Source organism: Cyanistes caeruleus, chromosome 3 (genome assembly GCF_971803275.1).
Source record: "Cyanistes caeruleus chromosome 3, bCyaCae1.hap1.1, whole genome shotgun sequence".
Taxonomy (NCBI): domain Eukaryota; kingdom Metazoa; phylum Chordata; class Aves; order Passeriformes; family Paridae; genus Cyanistes; species Cyanistes caeruleus.
Genome location: NC_141703.1, coordinates 61,837,991 through 61,857,663, shown reverse-complemented (window position 1 = coordinate 61,857,663; position 19,673 = coordinate 61,837,991). Strand labels below are relative to the sequence as shown.

The window sequence follows — 19,673 nt, the reverse complement described above, 5'->3', positions numbered from 1 at the left end:
GGTACATTCCTCAACAGATGCACTCCCTCTCTCTGATCTTGACTTTGATACCAACTCTTCTGTCTCTCTGGTAAGGTCTTATGACAAAATTTAAATGTAAAATCTAGATGAGAAGTTACATTCCTAAATAATGCCAAGACATTTCAAATTAAAGAAAAGCTTACATTATCAGAGCTCCTGAGGATCTGAATGTGTTGCAACCAGGACTTCCTAAAAGTGCATTATTTTTACTCATATGCCTAGCCAGGGAGAGCTAGGAGTTCAGTTTTAGGATCAAAACTTTTAAAATTGTTCTTTGTAGTGTGGTTTCTTCACCTACAGAGTGCAGAAAATGCACACTTCCCATATAAATAAAAGTAGGGCAAATTTAATTGATTCCAAGCATGTTTCTGACCTAAAGGCAGGTAGATATTGATAATTACTTAGTTAACCAGCAGTTTTAAAAAATGAGGAAAAGAAATTCGCTATAAACACCTTAGACTTACCTCAACATATCATTACTTAAAAATCAAAATATGTCCTATTTTATACTTTCTGTATTCAGCTTGAAGTTTTAATTCTGGCTTTCTCAAGAACAGAATGCCAGGCAATTTTTTTTTTCACCTTGGTATACAAGCACTTCATATTTGAAGAAATATCAATACCAAGTCAAGTAAGTTTTTATATTTTTCATCTAAAAGCATGTAAAAAAACCCTATAGAAAATACTTCAGGCAGGTAAGGAATCCTTAACTGAAATCAATTTCCAAGTTTTTGTTTCTTAAGGAAGTAACCTCAGTCACAGAAATACAAAAATTGAAAAAGAGCTCTTGAGACCAGGTAAAAGATAAGAATAGCTGTACTGATCAGACCCCAAACATGCAGCTAATCTACAATCCTGACTCCAACGGCAGACAAGGCTGGATGCCTGGGGAACAAGATAACAGCAGGAGAAGCACACAGGGCTTTCTCAACTGCTGTCCCACTTAATCAGTCATACCTCAGGATTTCTGGGTCAGATGTATTTGTGTGTTCAGCACAAATATTTCTTCTGTGAGCTTGTTCGGTTTTACTGTGTGTAAGTTTTTAATGTTCACAGCAGTAAAAAGTTTGCACTGTGTGTGTGCATAGGGGGAACAAAACTAAGAAACCCAAACATCCTTTTGTTTCAAATCCACTAGTTTCATTAGTGCCCCTCTCATTTCTTTGGAAAGGAGCAGGAAGCGCTACACTGTCATTCAGTCTTTCCATAGCACTCCTGATCAGACAGTCTTCCATCATCTCTTGCAAATGAGAGAGGGATTTTCACTTGTCATTTCAAGCACCATCATAACCAAAGATGAGATTTCTAGAATTACACAAAGAACTCAGCTAAAATTAGAGAACCAAGTGAGGTTCACTTTGAGACTGGTAATTTTGAAAATCCCACCTGAGCACAGTATCCTCTAGCCTTATTTATTCTTTCAAGTTATTTTTCTAAGAGTTTTATCAATGAAAAACAATTTGTTCATACTTTTCCAGCACTAAATATAATATTACAAGGTTCTTGTATCTAGACAGACCTGTGAATCCTGACAAGTTCCCTTTTTTGCTAGGTTATCATTTAGACCTCAGGGTTTCCGGCATTTGAGCACCACTGACAAAATTAAAGAATATACATTTCAAAAGCTAAGGCAAAATGTAAATCAGAATGATTCTGAATCTAGAAGACAGAAATATTTGGGCTGCATTTGTTATCCAACTACCAGAATATTGTAAACATTGTATAAACACAACTATCACTGCATTAGCACATTTACAGAACATACTCAATAAGGCTCATTTAAGATGAGCCAAATTCAGAAAACCAAGCTTGCACAATCTAGTACTTCTGCAAGAAGCAGGATGGAGAAGTTTTGCTTTGACAATTCTGGTTTGATACTGAAGCCTTTCATATTTATCACCTCACCCCCATACAGTTCCTGTCATACAGCTGCTTATAAAGAAGTCCATACTCTTCCCATAAGAAAACTGAACTTACCACAAAATTAAAACGAACAAAAACAACCCTTCATACATTTTCTGGTCTTCTATAAAACCAACCACATTGTTGGAAAATTAAAAATTCCAGAGCTGAGAATATAGATTTTAAATAATACTTTTTTTCTACTTAAGAAGCAGTAGGCTGCCCACTCCAGCTCTATCAGAACTAAAAGCTGTCCAGCAATATAAGGGGTAAAGTTTCTATAGTTTAAACCTGAGAATCAAACCACAAGCAATGACAAAGGAAGGCCTCTAAAAATAAGTGCTAACGCTTTAATGAGATAAAATCAATATTTTTGCACACACATAGCTTTAATATTTCCCTAACTCTATCTTTTTTAAACAGTGAGTTCCTGCCTTAAAGAAGAAAATTCTTAAATGCCAATGCTAGCAACAGGAAGCACCCAAAGTTAATGCAACCATCTTGGGAATAATATGAAGTCTACCTCACATGAAAACAACTGTGGCTAGGTTAATCCTGCTTTTCAGATGAATTCTACAAATACTGCTGCTTTATGAAAGGAAGTCAATTGGAAAAGTTTATTAAGTACATAGCAAAACATGGACAAAAATGAGAATACCAATGGTGAAGCAAGTGTCAAATTATCTACCTTTTCAGCCTAACAAAAAGTATGTTTCATTAATGAAATCAGATCTGAAAACTGCTGGTGTACTGAAGTTATTTCACACCTCTTACATGTGATAGAAAGTTTACCACATATTCTACTGCATGTTACTGTATTTCACACACTCCTCTGCATAGCAAATGCAAAATAAATAAAAAAATCATTACAGACTGCTGTCCAGATATGATCTGAGAGTTCCTCCCAGCTGCTGGAAGGTGCAAGAGACACACTGAGTGTGCCAAGCACGGGCTCTGGTGTGGGCAGGGTGACTCCCAAAGGAAAAGCACAGGGAGCTGGCAATCCAGGGATGTACCCAAGTCGAGTTCAGAGCAGGCAGAGTCTACCTGGGTGAGCCTCCAGCCTCTGCTCAGGGGCTCAGGAGAACAGCAGGGATGCAGCTGCACAGGCTCCACACTCAGCTCAGCCACGGGCACTTACCAGCCTGCACCTACCCCATTCTGACAGGCAAACCCAACCCAAAGGAAAAGCTTCCACCAAACCTAGAGGGATCACCTTTCTGGGGGATGGTGAACACTGTGCCTGCTCAACAGCTGTGAACAGGGGCATCCACATCCCCCACAAGGGCTTTTTATTACTGGAAAGTTACTGTAAGATAGTGATACAAACACAAAACTGAAATACTATATATTTACACAATATAAAGCAGGCACAAAAGCACTTATTTGGCTACAGAAAAGCAACCCCAACCCTGTGCTTTTATGCATGCAGTAACAAAGTGCAGCAAGAAAATAAAAACATCTTCCAATAATCAATAATTCGACACAATACTAGTATCACCTGAAGAGCTTCAAAACTGAGCACGCAGCTGGGAAAAAATCCCCCAAACCTACACATCAGAATGTTTGTTTGGCACCCACTTTACTTCTTAACATAAACTAATTTTATCTTCCATAGAAAAGCTACCAAGAGAGTGAGTCCAATGACAAAGCAATAAGGAAAGAAAGAGTAATAAAAGGTTGTGACAATTATTCAGGAGTTTGGGTCAGATAAAATAAACCAGACGAAAACAAAAACAAAACCAACCAATCAACAATAGCAACACAACCCAAAATGAAGCTTCATTCTATTCATTTTACCACTTTCACTACAGAGATTTATAAAACTATGAAGTTGGAGAGCATAGTCCCATCCAAGGAAGGAGCAACAGGGGTATAGCCACAGAACTTAACCCAAACTTTATTCACTTTTGTATTTAAGGAGACAGTCACATCAAATTTGCCACAATTCAGCAAGATTTTACAGAACTGAAGAACTGTCAAGCTACCTCCTTGAATTCTAATGCAGTTTTCTCTCATGGGCAACCTTTAAACCTTCCTACAAAGAATTTACAATGCAGATATAGCAGTGCTGCAGGATGAAAAGCTGAAGTTCAAGCTACCTAGAAACATAGTAGACTAAAATCAAATTCCTACAGCTGCAATATGACTACCAAAACATGGAACAGTATTAAAAAAACTAAAGTAAAAAATTTTTAAAACCCCATCAACTTGAAAAGCAAGGATTCCTAGAAAACTATTTCACTGTTCCTTGTTACATATAATCAAGCAACCTTAGAGAAAAACAGACTAAAGAAAAGTCTATCATGTTAATGCAAACTTATTTCTGTGACTAAATCTGTGCTTGGTACTGGTGTACAGACAAGAAAGATATCTTTATGATGTACCAACAGAGATGGCAGCTCCACTGAGCACAGCCTATCAATCCCAGCTCCCTGTCAGGGCTGTAAATCTGTAAATCTATAACCAGAGAGATCCTGACACAGCCTGGGTACATGACCTCCATGTGAAAACACAACAGCGACTACAGGCAAGACACACAGCACGAGCAGCCACCTAAAGCAAACTTAGGCATAATTACACCACCACCTCTTGCTAATCTCCCTTTCATGCATTAAGGAAGGGGGAGAAGTATGAAAAGTAGAATTAATCATATGATTTGCTCCTACTAACCTTAACAGAAGAAAACACTACAGCTTAGTTTTGTCATTGAGACAGATGACAGTGGAAAGTGAATAATCCCACTGTAAAATACCTGTTTAAAATAAATAGAATGAACTGCTTCCTGGAAGTACAGCTCTGTCTCAAGTACAGTGGATACCTAAATATCAAAGTTCTAGAAGCAGGATTTATATCCCCCTAATTAGAGAAACTCTATACCTTAAAGCAGTAGATACAGAAGGAAAAAAACCTTATTTTTTTTTATCAAGAATGGCATCTAAATGTCACAGAATGAAAATACTGCATAGTTGCCGTGTCTTAGGTAATCCCTTTGGTCGTGTTTGTACTTGAAGCAAGAGCATCTTAAGGGTTGGGCTGACTTGGTACACCTGCAACAGATAAAGCTGTTAACACTGCTAACATAACCAAAATCCTCCAGTCCTACTGAGTGCTTTATACATGTTGTGAGTGTCTACCGAGAAGTGAACACACTGTAAACACAGACAAAAGCAGGAAACACAGGTCCTCAGCTTTAAATGTTCTTTCTGGCTTCTCTTCCAGCACCCTAGAGGATTTGCTTAAATGGTAACACCCAAGCATGAATAACAGCTTGAGTCATCTTCACGATAAACAGGAGTGGCAAAGAAGATTTTCAAAGTGATGGGAGAGACAGTGAAGACTATAATTTGCTATTCTTCCTGGTTTTTCAATTTGCCTTCAGCTGTTAAGGCAGATAAAAAGTTTCAACCCTCAAAAAGCACAGCATGGTTTTCATTAAACGAAACTCTTCAGGAGTACTAGAAAGACATGAATTAAACACTCTTACATATTTTATTTAAGCATTTATTAAAGAGTGTGTGTATATATAGCCAAAATATAAATGCATATAAACATAAATATATTCATATTCATGTTTTAAAATATTTATATTTAAATTAATATTTAAAATATTTATATTTATATTCAAAATACCACTATGTGGTATTTCACAAATACCCAAAAAGCAATCACTTTACAGACTCTTAAAAATGTGCCCTGTACGATAAAGGCAAAAATCACAGAAGGTTTTCCAGCCACAGCTGTGACAACTAAAATGTCATAACCTTAAAAAAATTTAAAGCACATGCAGCAGAATCAGTATGACCCTTTAGCACTATCACGCCAAGGAGCAGTGGTGGTCGTGACCTCTCTCATCCCTCATGCTCCTGGAACACACTCATGATGCAAGCAGAAATATATTTAGTATGTACAGACAGAAAACCTCAGATATGTTCTCAGTTCCTTTCTGAAGGAAGGTTAAAGCTGCCTACTCCTAATGTAATTTTGGCAGAAGGAGCATGGTGAGCACATGACAAGCCATCCTTTGGTGACCCTTAGCATGTTTTGTCCCCTGCAAGAAAAATCCTAGAAAATTCCGTATTACAAATCACTGCTCATTGCAACTTCCAAGTTGAGCTTGCAACTTGCAACGAGGTGCCTAAAATCCAGAAGCCCACAAGACATGAGTGATGTCTGCATGAGCAATTTGATGCCTGCAGTTCCTGAGGAGCCTGTCTTTACACCATGAAGCTCCCTCTGTTAGATTGCATCCTGCCAGTGAGCATGCTTGCAGATGCTGTCATTCTGGACATGCTCAGCGCTTTTTTAGTGCCTAAGGCTGCCCCCTCATTCACAAATTAAGTATCCCTGTATCCGAGGAAAGGCAAAATTCAGCAGGCATGAAAGGAGTATGCCTGACATAGAGTAGCTCTCCCAAGAGAAGCCAGCTGCTGCGCAGAAAGGCGCACGAGTCCCGCAGCCCAGAGGGAAGGCAGCGCAGGAACGCGTGACTCATCTGCCAGCACTGGAGTCACTCGTGGTTGAACCCACAACTACATCTGGGGTTGGTAACGCAGCGAGCCACAGCCTGTCCTGAAGCCTCAAGGGCAAGTGGCAAAGCACAGCTTGCACCCACATAACTGCATTGCTAATCCATAGCAGCAGCTGAAAACAGTCCCTGAGCTGCATCATGCCCCAAATCTTGCCTAGGCATTGTCCAGAGGAGAGCTGACAAATGCCAGAACAGGCCAGGGAACACGTTACCAAGGAGACACCCCTGATGGCTGTGGGGCAAAACTTAAGCCCGAACTACTGTCCCTTTGGGGCCCGTAGTACAAACTCAGCCCCAAATACCCAGCCCTAGCTGCCTTACTTGGCTGCTTATCAAAAAGATTTTAAGATTTTTTAACGCAACAGTAAACCTAACCAGTAACCTAATGTGTCAAATGTTAACAGTGTGGCCATTCCTACTTCCTCCTGATTTAAAAGGAACCACTTAAGATGCCAAAACCAATGAGGATTTTAAGCTGCATGCAGACACCTACATTCAGAGGAGCTGCAGAACTTCGGACACACCTAACAGAAATCCCTACTGAGAAGCATACAAACCACAAGAAAATATATTAACTCCCCTTTCTAGGTACTCAGTTCCTCCTTACAAGGAGCACAGAAACCTAATTTGAAATTGTACATCCAAGGAAACAGGCACTAAGCACTTGAGAACAGTGAGCTCTACAATAACTGTGTCCTTGTACAAAGACCAGGAGGCTGCATAGAACTGCCTGTACTATTCCAAAGTACTAAGGAGCACTTGCTGACCTGTAACTGCTCACAGCTTTACCCTGACCTGGATTTGTCAAATGTTTTTTACACAAATCTTAAACATATTATTTAATATTTTTTTCCTTAATGCATGATCAAAGGAAGTCTGCTGTTATTCCAGCTCAGCGAGTTTGTCATATTAATGCAATAATATATTCTTTGGGAATACACTGTTTTGAGCACGAAGGCACTGCTGCCACAGAGAGCTGCATAATTTAAAACCAACAGAAGTCTTTGGTGTGGGATGAGGTATTTAAGTATAAACACTGACTACACAGTTAGTTGACAAATACTTACTGCAAACATCGAGTTATGTTAAGTCAATGCTGTGTGATAAAACAATACTGTAGATTTCATTGCAAATGTTGAATTGACAATAGAAACCACAGAAAAGAAGAAGCTAAAAAAGGAGAAACATTATGGAGCACAGTTTAGGCAATGCTACATGAAAGAAGTTATAAATAAAGCAAAGCACACTTGTCTACTTCTACTCATATTTTAACCATTAGGAGAAGTAACTTCATGAAGCCATCTTTATCTTGCATCAGTCACTAAAACTCCAAAACATACTACAACTCCAAATCACAAAATATATCAAAATACTGGTGTTCTTCCCTCTTTAGAAAAATAAAAACACTAATTAGGACAGCATGTATTAAAGAGCAATACAGCCAAAGAAGGCTACAGTGACGACAGCTGCAGTGCAATGCACTGCTTCAGTTTCACATCTGTTCAGTGTTCACACAAAAACAAACATGCAAACCACAGCTGAAGTTACTGGACCAAAGCAGGCTGTGAATGAAATTCCCATTAGCCTGCCACAATGAACCTTCACATTCTGTTCTGAGCTGCTGGATGGCTGCAGGTGGTGATGCAGCCGACCCTTATCCCTGTTAACAGCAAGAGCTACCACATAACCTTTTAAAACTCCAGTCCTAAGAGAAATACCCCTTGGAATACTCCTAGTTCTCAAATGGATGAGAACAGAACACTGTGGTCTGTAGAGGTTACCAGGAAAGCGTGGAGTGCTTCTGTCTCTAACTTGCTTTACCTTCAGACAAGGCTGCAGTTGGCCTGCTGACTGCAGTGCAGAAGAACAAGACCCTTTCACTACCCCAACACTGTGCATGGGAAAGGGCATTTCCAAGGAGCATTTTCTCAAAGCAGCAGCATGGAAAACACAGCACCTTGCTTGTACCTCCCCATTCAGAGCTTGTGAGCAGAATGGAAGCTGAGAGGCAGAGCATTGCTTTTCAGATGCAACAAAGATACTCCACAGGCATTTACTTCCTTGAATGGCACAGCAAAACAAAAAACACCCCACAGGTATTTCACTCAAAATAGATTGGAAACTGACAGACTTTGTGTTTGATTTACTTGCCTGAAAACCTGTTCTTTCTTGCTTATTCCTAACAAAGTGCAGCAAACAGCAACAATACTTCAGTCAAAGATGTGACATGGCAGTAGACAGGATATTCTCTAAGGGAAATTCAGATATTCTGGAATTTGTTCACATAACCTTCATTTGAGATATTCAATTGAGATATTCAAACAATTACTTTTTTTGGGTGGCCACAAGGGAGGTCAAATTGACAGAATTATGGAAAAGGCAGTGCATAAACTCCCAGGCTGGCAGGTAATAAGCTATCCCTTTCATAGGAAACAGATTTTAACTATAGAAGGGTTTAAATCATATTTCTGTAAGTATGATAAAAATGAAGCAAAGGGTATTCAGCATCTTTGAGTCTAAAGGAATTTCAGCTCCCTTTAAAGTTACAAGATCAAAATGGTGCTCAAAATACTGAAAGTGAGCACAGATTCAAAGTACAGAAAGAACACTGTACAGTGTATTTCTATTTTGCAAATAAAAATTATGCAGCATTATTAGCATATTAGAGTATGATCTCCACATAATCTTAATCTGGAAGCAGCATAACCTCACTGGTAAATATTTGAGTAGTTAAATGGGACTTCTCCTTTCAGGGTTTGATAAGGATTTAAGAAAAAGGAAGTACTTTTCACATGATTTAGTCAGTATGTAGTTGCCCCTTTTTAAAATCAAGAATTATTGAGAAGAACCTTCAACTGGTTTCCACCCTTTATTTTGTCTAGTTATGCTTTTTTTGCTGTTGTTGTTGAAAGAAAGGATGACCTAGAAAGGTTTCATTTCCTTCCTAAAGCACAGATGACTAAATCAGCTAGCTATGCAAAAGTAATAAACATATCCACAATGAGTAGCTAAGGAGTAATATATTATCTTTAGAAAACAGTAAAAAACAATCTTTTACATTCACTTCATGCAGCTTCCCAAGTCATGTAAAGGTCAGATGCATCTGAGACCTTTTTCAGAGAAATTATACAAGGCATTTTTCCTCACAAAAGCTCCATGACAAGTAAAACTGCAATAAATTCAAGCTATTTGGTAATAAATTGCTCAATCCTTTTAAATCTCTCATTGAAGTTCTGCTTTTTAAAGCAGTCAGGAGAATGAGCTAAGACTGAAGCAGACAAGCCTTGCAGTGAAACGCAATACCTGGGAGGGTGAAGGACACAAGAACCCAACAGAAATACATAGCAAGTAAGTGGGGAAATCAAAATTGCATTAAGAAAATATTTGTAAATACATGTTTTTGAGAAGTTTATATTCTTATTTACTAGGCCAGATGTTTTGGGGTTTTTTTTGCATAAGCTTCACTCATGCCATGCTTTTCTTCTTAACACTTTTTTTTGGGTAGAAAAAACCAAAAACACCAAAAACAAACAAACAAACAAAAAAGAAAAAAAAAGAAAAAAAACCCAACAAAAAACCCAAAAAACACTCTCTAACCATATGAGGACACTTGAACTTTCTCAAGATTCCATCTTTCTTGGACTGTTTACAATTAACCCAAAGAAACCACTTATGGTCAGACATTCTTTAGGAGTAAGAATAAGGCATCTGGCTTTTCTCTAATCCTTTATCAAGTGTTTGGAGGTTCAGAGGTATTTACTGGTATGAACTACACTTCTCTAATTGCCTGCCCATTCTTGAGGGAATTGCTAATTAAGCAGACACTTGCAAACCTTGTACACCACTGCATGGAGGCAATACCCAGATAAGAAACTGCAGAAGAATGCAGTAAACCATTCTTTTGTTCACCAGCTAAGCCTTTCTGGGATACCTCAACAGCCTCCTGAGTCAGCCATGTAAGTATTTTCTCCTGTTTCTAATAAATCAAATTTTGCAGGCAAAACCAGCCAACATTCAGATATGAGGAAGGGGTAGATTTTCTGTGCAAGAAGACTCATGGCTTTACATTTCTGCATGGGCTTCAGGTCCTTTGCTACAGTGACCCAAAGACTCAGCAAGACATATTGGTACAGATAATGTTTTACCACTCCTCCTCCTCCTCTCCTAAGCACTCTGCCATTTACAGCTCACAGCCCCTTCCTCCCCTTGTGGGAAACCAGAGGAGGCAATGGAGGCCAGCACAGAATCATGGAGTTCCTGTCCTGGCTGCCACAGCTGCCCTCAGCTTTTAAGGGAAACCTGCTGTGCCCTTTGGTGCCTCCAGCAGTAAGAAACATTCACTGTCTGGAGCCTGGAGAGACCCAGACCAGGTGATATGGAGGTCAGTGAGGCACCTGGATACATGTCATGAACATTTCTTTTCCTCCCCTCCACTGAGCTCCACTGCACATCCTTCTCTGGCACTAGCTTTTGTAGGCCCCTTCCAACTGAACTATTCCATGCTATGAACACTCAAATCAGCCACCCCAAAATAGTGCCAAACATGTCCCTCTAGAAACTCAAGAAGAGAGAGTCAAAACATTAAAATACACTCAAGCAGAGCACTCAATAAAACTGGAATAATCCTGTGCTTCTTGATGACATTATCATTTGTTTCACAAAAGACCATAATTTTTGAAAACACAACTCTCTGGATTTTCCAGTCTGAAAGTCCAGGTCTCAATTAAATTATCCTGCATTCCTTGTTTGAGTTGTTGGGTAGAAACTGGTGGATGTGGTATACTGATCAGTAAGCTGGCTTCAAGCTGGTTTGTAGAAGGTAGCAGGAGCCACTTCTAGCTTGTAGAGAGTCAAAGCTAGATATCTGTACCTCTGTCTTTTGTTCTCTTAAGGTTAAAATTCACAAACACCTTTTGCATGCTTGTAAGTTTCCTAAAACAGTATCTGCCTTCCTCTCCAGAACTAAAAGATATGGGATCAGTTCTAAAATGGTTGCTTTATGTCTCTCCAGTCAAAATTACCAGCCTCTATAGTCTCCTGCTTTGTGGCATACATAGCCTATTTCTGGTTTATAAGTAACAAACAATGAAAAGAAACAAATGTTTGATTTAATGAAATACAGCCTAAAAAAAAAAAAAAACAACCCAACCTTCCAGCATTTTATTTGAATGGCATCCAAAAATACCAAAGTGACTGAAATGCAAAGGACAGTGAAAAACAATATTTTAAGTACTATTAGCAAACATATCAGATGCCCAGAACTAAGGCCCTATTGCCAAGTAGGAATAGCAACTGGATAAAAATTAACTTTCAAATAAAAGCACAGAATTTATTGCTGACTTTGGTACCAAAACACAGTCAAGGGTATTACCCTTATGATTTGTGCCAGACTAGTAAAATTATGCTGGCTTACAATCATGTAAATCAGCAGACCTATGTTGACTTCTTCCTCTGATATGCTTCCTTTTTCTAAAACCAGAAGACATGCCAAAACTAATCCTGTTTTGCTCTTTTAATTTATTTTCCCAGAACCAAATCTCAGCAAGACCACAACTTACTCTCTATAGAGCAGGGTGTGACTTCTTTTTTTCTAGGTAAGCACATTATACAAGGGCAAATTCTACTCTGAAGTGTTACTTACAGATTGCCAAGCGAGAGACTCCATAATTCGATGTTCACAGTGCTCTAGATGCTTTATCATTTCTCGTGTCAGGCTGGGCTCTGCTCTAATAAAGCTTTCGATCACCTTGTAGAAGTCAAAAGCTTTTAAATCGAATACATTGAGAATCCACGGGAAAGACAAGTCTGTTTCAGCACTGGTACTGTCACTTTGTGAAGCATTTCCTGAAGGGAAAACAGACTAAAATTATCACAAATTCTACATTCTTTCACTTTTGATGTTTTTTTCTTTTTGTATTTATTTAAATCATTGCTAGCTCACAGCTTTCAGTGAGTTGCTTTTTGTGTTTTGGGCAGTTTTTCTGCTATTTACTCTATTTTATGTATTAGAATAGATGGTAATAATTATCAGTAAGTAACAATGCTATTAAGGACTTTAGATTTAACTTACTGCCATATGTAGCCATGACAACCTCAACAGCACAGGCCAGAAGAGATGTGTGGAAGATGTTATCATTCAGAAGTTTGCTGAAGAGAAAGTAAGTTATTAGTACTTGTCGCAAGACTTAAAATAGCAGACTTCAATAAAAAGTCAGGGGCAAGTACCTGAAATTCTGCACTGAGAGGCGTTCTTCCTCCTGAAATAAATCAGACCACACTTGTGAATATTCTTAGTATTTCTAGAGGTACTGCCAGTACTAAGATTGCAGTACTAAACTTACCGACTTCAGCATGGACTCCATTACTCTGTAATAGAGACGCACTCCAAGTTTGTACCTCTGTTAGAATGAGAAATTCAGGAATATTACAAGAAGTTTTGACAAAATACAACAGGCAGACTCTTGTGTTTTAACAATCCAGAACATTCCAGTGTTTGACAGAGCCACTATAGACAAGTTACTGTCCCCATTTCCACTGGTCAATAGCACTGGAGAGGCCTCAAGGGCTCCTAAGGTGTGTGACTACCCCAACCACATGAAGATTTAACCAAGTGTAACAACAGTAATTGTGTTCACATTGATTCACAGCTAACAGGATAAAAAGCAGGGCTGACAGACAGGAAGGAGACTGTTGAGTGCAAACTTGGTTGGATTTATTTTTCAAAATCCTTGTTGAAAGTACAGCTGTTCTCCTGACTTTAAAAGGAAGTGAGTCACCTTTGGCAGTTTTAGGCCAAATTAGCCTAATAAATGCAAATATATGTTTCACTTAATGTATTTTGCCCAAAAAAAGGTTCCATTCTTCAATAAAGTACTTCCAACATATTTCCACCCAATTCCTATGGCTCCTTACACGGTAAGAAGAATTTCTTAAGTGCTATCTTTACAGTGCTCCTCAATTTGAAAAGCATACAGTTACCTTTACTGATCTACACTGAATGAGGACAGTCAGTCCACTAAGTCAGGTCTCACACCAGCTAGTGCTAACAGAGCTCAAGTGAGTGATATTCAACCCAAATACTTACCTGTGAGCCAATTTCAGCCCATCCCTGTCCAACTGCTTCAGCAAATTTCTTTTGGAAGATGTGGTCAAAACTTTCCACTCTTTTCAAGATACTATCCTTAGGATTCACTGTGCAATTCTAAAAAAGTAGAGGAAGCAAATTAGGAGAAGAAAAGGCAAAGAAAAGACATTTTACTTCAAAAACATTTCCATCATTTAAATGATTAAAAGTCCTGCTTCCCTTTGTAAAACCTCTCAATAAGGTCATCAGCATAAAAAAAAATGGAGTATTTAAAAGAGTGCTGTACATCCTTTTCTCTTTTTTCTTTCCCTTTATACCCCCTTTCTTTTCCTTTTGTATCCCCTTTCTTTTCTATTCAATACATGCATAAAAGAATTTTAATATGTAGCTCAGTAACTAAAGTATTTAAGAACTTAAAAGGTTCCAGTACACAACAGTTAGAGAGAAGTGCTTTCTAAAATGAGTGATTACATTTAAACCAACCCTATAAAAAAGTACTTTTTCAAAAACATGTGCATCAGATCTACAGGTGTATATTTTGCTTGAGTGGTAATTCTAAGAATCCTGCACAAATCTTTGTAGTCACTTACATTGAAGTACACAATGAGAGTATCTGATGGTTTATCAGTTGCTGAATTTAAAATCATAATCAATTGCTGAATGTTATTCATTGCCGCTCTGGAAAAACAAAATAAAATGCATATTAAGCATTAAGGTTGGTTTCACAGTTTCCAGAAACTGAAGCGCAAATCCACACAAAAAAATTAGGATTTCAGTTCTCACTCCAGTTATCAAACAAACTGTTTGATAAAATCTATTGGGCTGTGGTAACTACTAGAAATTCTAACAATGCAATTTACCTAATTATTTACACATGTATTGTGATAATTTTAATAACCAAAAGAATGCCTTAACACCTAAGAAATAGTTTGATTCTTCTATGGTATTGTTACTTCCTGAATTTTTCATTGTGGTTTTTTGTTTTAAGTTGAATTCTGTGTGTTTGTCTGTTTCAAATTTTTGTATCATTTAACCTCAATTTGGCTCACATCACCAGTCAAATAAGCACAAACTCAACAAGAATGTGCTCAATCATTGCAACTATAGCAGTAAGATGCATTTTTCTTTAATCTACTTTCTACAAAGTATTGGTAAAAATCACTTCTGCCTCAACTCTCCTAATGGTAAGGAGAAGCATAAGGATACTGGAAAAACATTAAATGAAAACATAACAACCCATTCTCATTATGCCTGTAATTAATACTTACACCCTTTTTATATACTAATTTCTACATAAATTACCAGATACAAATCCACTAATAAAAATTATTAGATTCTCTCCAGTTTCAAGGGAGCTTTAAAGCAGATTCTATGAATCTAGGTTCAGAAATATGACACTGTAAGGTTACCCAAAGGAATAAGCACGGTGCTTTCAGCATATACTACACAGAGCTCTGTTTAATCGGGGAGAGACAGTGATACACTTTCCACTCTCAGCTGGTGATCAAACCTCTGCTGCCATCTACTGACACTTCTGTGGCTTCACAAAAAGCAGTTACTACAGCCCAAAATCGGTGCTGGTGAATAGGCCTCCACATGAATTGCCTTAAATAGAACCAGTTCTGGAAAAATCAGAGCAAAGCCCAAGTGTGGATGGAGAGAATCTAAATATCACTAGACTTTCTCTCAAGATCTAAGTTGGTTTAGTACATTTCAAATTTTTAGCAATGCAGAAACTTTGTACTTCTGTACTTTCTTAATGTCAAGAACTTTAAGGAAGCATCTTTGTCACTGTTAGAGGCCTTTATATCTACTATAAATAATAAGTATCAGTGATCAGAACTACAGTATAGTTTATGGAAAAAAACCAGCAAAACAAGGCCACAGTTCCTTAAAAATGAAAAAAAAGACTACTGTAAAGATGACTATTTCTAGCTTCAATATTGAACAAAAGAAGACATTCAAGACAAAAACTCATACCGAACAGGAGTCTGTGGAAGTATAATATTGATTTCCTCATCTGGATTGTTTTTTAGTGGTGTCCTCTCCAGCTGTGAGCTACAGAAATGGAAAACAAACTTATGAAAGACTAATACAATTCAAAAGACAACATTTTCTATGAAGACTTATTAACCTGAAGAGAAAATGTGTAACAGAGTTTTAGAGGATCTAGATGTCCAATAACTCCAGTTGTTTAAATTCCCAAGTAGATCTCATTTGAGCAAGATTTGGACTAGACAGCCTCTAAAAGTTTCCTCCCAAGCTTTTTTCTTATCTAGAATTCTATTTGCAAAAAGTTTAATTTTTATGTAGAGATAGTATTAGTTGTGATAGAGACCTTTTGTTCGCCTAAACATGTAGATACGAATTTTAATCCAGTTGAATTTTAATCCAGTTTTAAACTGGTGTATTTTCATGGCACAGATAAATTCAAACTCATGTGATAAGCTCACATTAAATTTGAGAGATGTTGAATTGTCAGAAGTCACATGCATGTAAGTGTAAGACTGAGAAAAAGAAATAAAATCAAACAGTCATAGAATGGTTTGGGTTGGAAGGGACCTTTGAAGGCCATCTAGTCCCATCCACCTTCAAGGACAAGGGACATCTTCAACCAAATGGGGGTCCTCAGAGCCCTGTCCAACCTAACCTTGGATGCTTCCAGGGATGGGGCATCCACCACCCAAACCATTCGGTGCCAGCTGGCTCAGAGCCGTAACACTACCTCTGGCACATCGAATCAGCTAGCATGACATGCCTCCTCCTCATGATTCCTCAGCTTCGCCTGGATGACAGGGCCTTGCACAGAGCAAGAGTTTGAGCAGAGCTTCCAAACCATTTTAGGCAGACACAGTCCCCAGTTATTGAAGACACGATATAAAGCAAGGCTGGTGATGGTGGAAATACCTTAGCCAAACTACAAAGCTAGCAGGTCAACAGGATAGAGTGATCTCCATTTATAACACAAGGGGGCAGAGAGCAACACAAGATTGCATTCTCAATTATGGAATGAAAGCAGTAAATGGAAATATTACCATGCTATGACATCAGGCTGCAGAGTCTCGTCGTGATTCAGAAATAGTCTCGCGTCTATATCTTTGTTCTTGAGATAGAGCTCGTCATACTGTTTCAAGATAACTTCAACCTCAAAAAGACATTTAAAAAAACCCAAATTTATTTTACAGGAACAAGTTTGACAATCTACTGAATAACGTAAGTTATTCCTACTTCATTTTTACAAAGCTGAAATGCTAAAAGAATGACCCTGGAGCTCACAAAGTTAATTCTTATACAACAGCTGAAACATACCTGGAGGAAAATTACTGTTTATAAGAGAAAACAATCCAAGATCATAAGATTTTTTTGATGAAATGCAGGTCTTGACACTGTAAAAATACCTGAAACTCAAACTAACATTTCCACATTTTTAAATCTTTCCTTCCAGAGAAAGGGGTGTCTCCAAGAGCAGGAAATGTAAAATGCATGTTTTCAGAACAGCTGTTGGGCAATTGGCTCAGTCCCTGTCGTTGCTGTTTTGGACAACAAGGTCTAAACTAAAACCTTCCTTATCTCAGTAGGAGTTTCCTCGTTTTATATTAATATATTTGCCCTGGAGTAGTTCTCAAGAGATACACCTACTGCTACAGAAATAGACTTGATATTGCATAGCCACACTGTAGCTTCTTCAGTAACTGTTCAAAGTTTCTTAATTGACTGAATCCCAGACTGATATCATTTCACTTTGCATGGAAAAGTTTATTGGATTTTTAAATTTTTTTTTATTATTTATTTTTATTTTTACTTTGAGTGACTAACATTAACTGCAAGTCTGCAAATATTTTTATCTGGCCCTCTGAATCTGCTGCTGTGCTCATACAGAAGTAGGCAGCCACCTCAACTATCTGCTCCCTGAGCCCTTGAACTTTTTAAATGATGCTGTGCTCTGGCAAATTCCTGCTAGAAAAACAGGCAACAATACATATGAACCCAAATTAGTCCCCTCTCAGTCTCAAGAGAGAGAAAGTTACAAATACCTCCTATACAGCTTTGCTCTCCTTACCCTCTTCTTTACTTTTGCCAAATGGATTTGCTCCAAACTGATCTCACAATTAAAACAGAGATTAGGTCTATGCAAAGATAGTATTTCAATTCTCATTATCACTATTATTTTTATTTAAAAACTTAATTAAATTTTCATTTTTTGTTATCTTCTTAATGGCTCATGTGTTCTTTTCAACTAAAATAATTCAGTATTTAATGAATTTCTAAAAAAACCCAGCAGCTCTTAGACAAGACGGCTGTACCGGGCTAACTTGGAAGAAATCTTCAGTCAAAAATAAGAGTTCTGTATCAATCTATTCATCACTGCATAAAGCCTGACCAGCAAACACATGGGAAAGACAAACAAAATACCAACATTAAGCCTCAAAAGCTTTTCTTGCTTTGAAAGGGACATTGAAATATTTCAAAAGTTTGGTGGTTTTTTATGAAAGTCAATTTAAATGTACCCCACTAATAGCTATTGTACTGATGATCTCATCCATGATTATTGGTTATTTGATTACATGTATGAACCAACTACCTCTGAAACAGAGCCCAAACTTTCTGTTCTGGCACTCAAGGTCAAGGAGCAGAAATCATGTGACTGGATTTTTCTTCAAATGCATCATTTTGTAAAATTTTCACCAGCAAGTTTTATCCTAATAATTTTGATATTGTGCTTCAGAGCCTTGGATGAAAAGCCTCTGATTTGAGAATAAGCTGTACCTTTGCCTGGAAGTTCATATAGGGTTTCCCAACTACACATACATAAATTAAGAAGTCTACACAGGCTACTGATACCCTGAAATTAATTTAGGAAGAGATTAAGATCTTCAGTGAGTCCTGTACTTTGTTCCACCCCCAGCACACTATGAGAGTGAACAGAGGATATACTTGGTTACACCCTGCAGAACCATTGCTCTGATCAGCTTCAGAGCTGCTTATTTTCAGGTTACCACATCTATTGGTGGTGACACACTTAGCCAAGCTCACACTTTTAGGAATGATGAAAGCAGACACACACCAAGAAGTTACCTATTAAAATACATTCTGGATGCAATTGCACAGAGGTAGAGTCTGCTGCATTCAGCCAACAGCTCAGCAAGATGAAAGTAATTCTGCCCAGACACAGCAGTCTAAACTCTGCCAAGTTGTGAAACTCAGACTAATCTTCTGGGTATCTTTCCAACAACACTACAATAGCATGTCTCATTTATATTTAAATTAAGGTGCGTAATTTAAGACTTTAAGCATTTATAGAGTGACTTCAGAGACTAATATTGTAATAGTTGTATTTTAAATGAATGGCCTTACCAAGGTCATGGATATGCAACCCTTATGTTTTGAGCAAAAGCTTTTTGCTTTGAGCAAAGCTTGGTTTAGCCTCAGGAGATTCATTTATTGGATTTAAATTTATAACCAAAATATACTTTATGAATACTGAAATCCCTGCTAACCCACATTCCTGAAAAACAGTTCATTTTGCCAGATGATCTTAGAAGAACCTACTAGAATTCCATCAATGGGTAAAGGGCATCTTTAAGCAATTTGGCATGAAGTAAAACACAGTTGTTGAACTGTTTGCACTGGGTTTGCACAGGAAAGTTTTGGAGGGGCTACAGAGGTGGCTTCTGTGGGAATCTGCCAGAAGCTTTGCCCATGTCCAGCAGAGCCTTTACCAGCTGGCTCCAGGACTGACCCTCTCAGCTGGTAAAGGCTGGGCCAATCAGGAATTATAGTAATGCCTCTGTGATAACACATTTAAGAAGGGGAAAAAAAGTTATTACACAGAAGCAACCGCTGTCTGAGAAAAGAGGTGTGAGAGTATGTGAGAGGAGCAACTCTGCAGACACCAAGGTCAGTAGAGAAGGAGGGGCAGAAGGTGCTTCAGATGCCAGAGCTGGGATTCTACAGACCATGGTGATGCAGCTGTGCCCCTGCAGCCCACATGAGACCACAGGGATGCAGAGATCCACCTGCAGCCTGTGGAGGAGGTGGATGCCTGAGAGGGGGCTCTGGCCCTGTGGGAGGTCCATGCTGGAGCAGGGTCCTGGCAGGGATTTGCAGACCCATAGAGAGGGAGCCCATGCTGGA

At 38.3% G+C, this 19,673-nt stretch overlaps 1 protein-coding gene across 3 annotated transcripts in view; it reads right to left on the bottom strand.

Annotated features, from left to right (window-relative positions):
* RB1 (RB transcriptional corepressor 1) overlaps positions 1–19,673 on the bottom strand; it is a 70,536-nt gene that overhangs the window by 32,045 nt on the left and 18,818 nt on the right. For all 3 annotated transcript variants that reach the window (XM_086881301.1, XM_086881300.1, XM_086881299.1), the window contains 8 exons: positions 16,574–16,683; positions 15,519–15,596; positions 14,129–14,216; positions 13,539–13,655; positions 12,796–12,852; positions 12,680–12,711; positions 12,525–12,601; positions 12,096–12,298 (listed from right to left, as the gene is read on the bottom strand). In XM_086881301.1, coding sequence (XP_086737427.1) covers positions 12,096–12,298; positions 12,525–12,601; positions 12,680–12,711; positions 12,796–12,852; positions 13,539–13,655; positions 14,129–14,216; positions 15,519–15,596; positions 16,574–16,683 — 762 coding nt within the window. The remainder of the gene's footprint in view (positions 1–12,095; positions 12,299–12,524; positions 12,602–12,679; positions 12,712–12,795; positions 12,853–13,538; positions 13,656–14,128; positions 14,217–15,518; positions 15,597–16,573; positions 16,684–19,673) is intronic.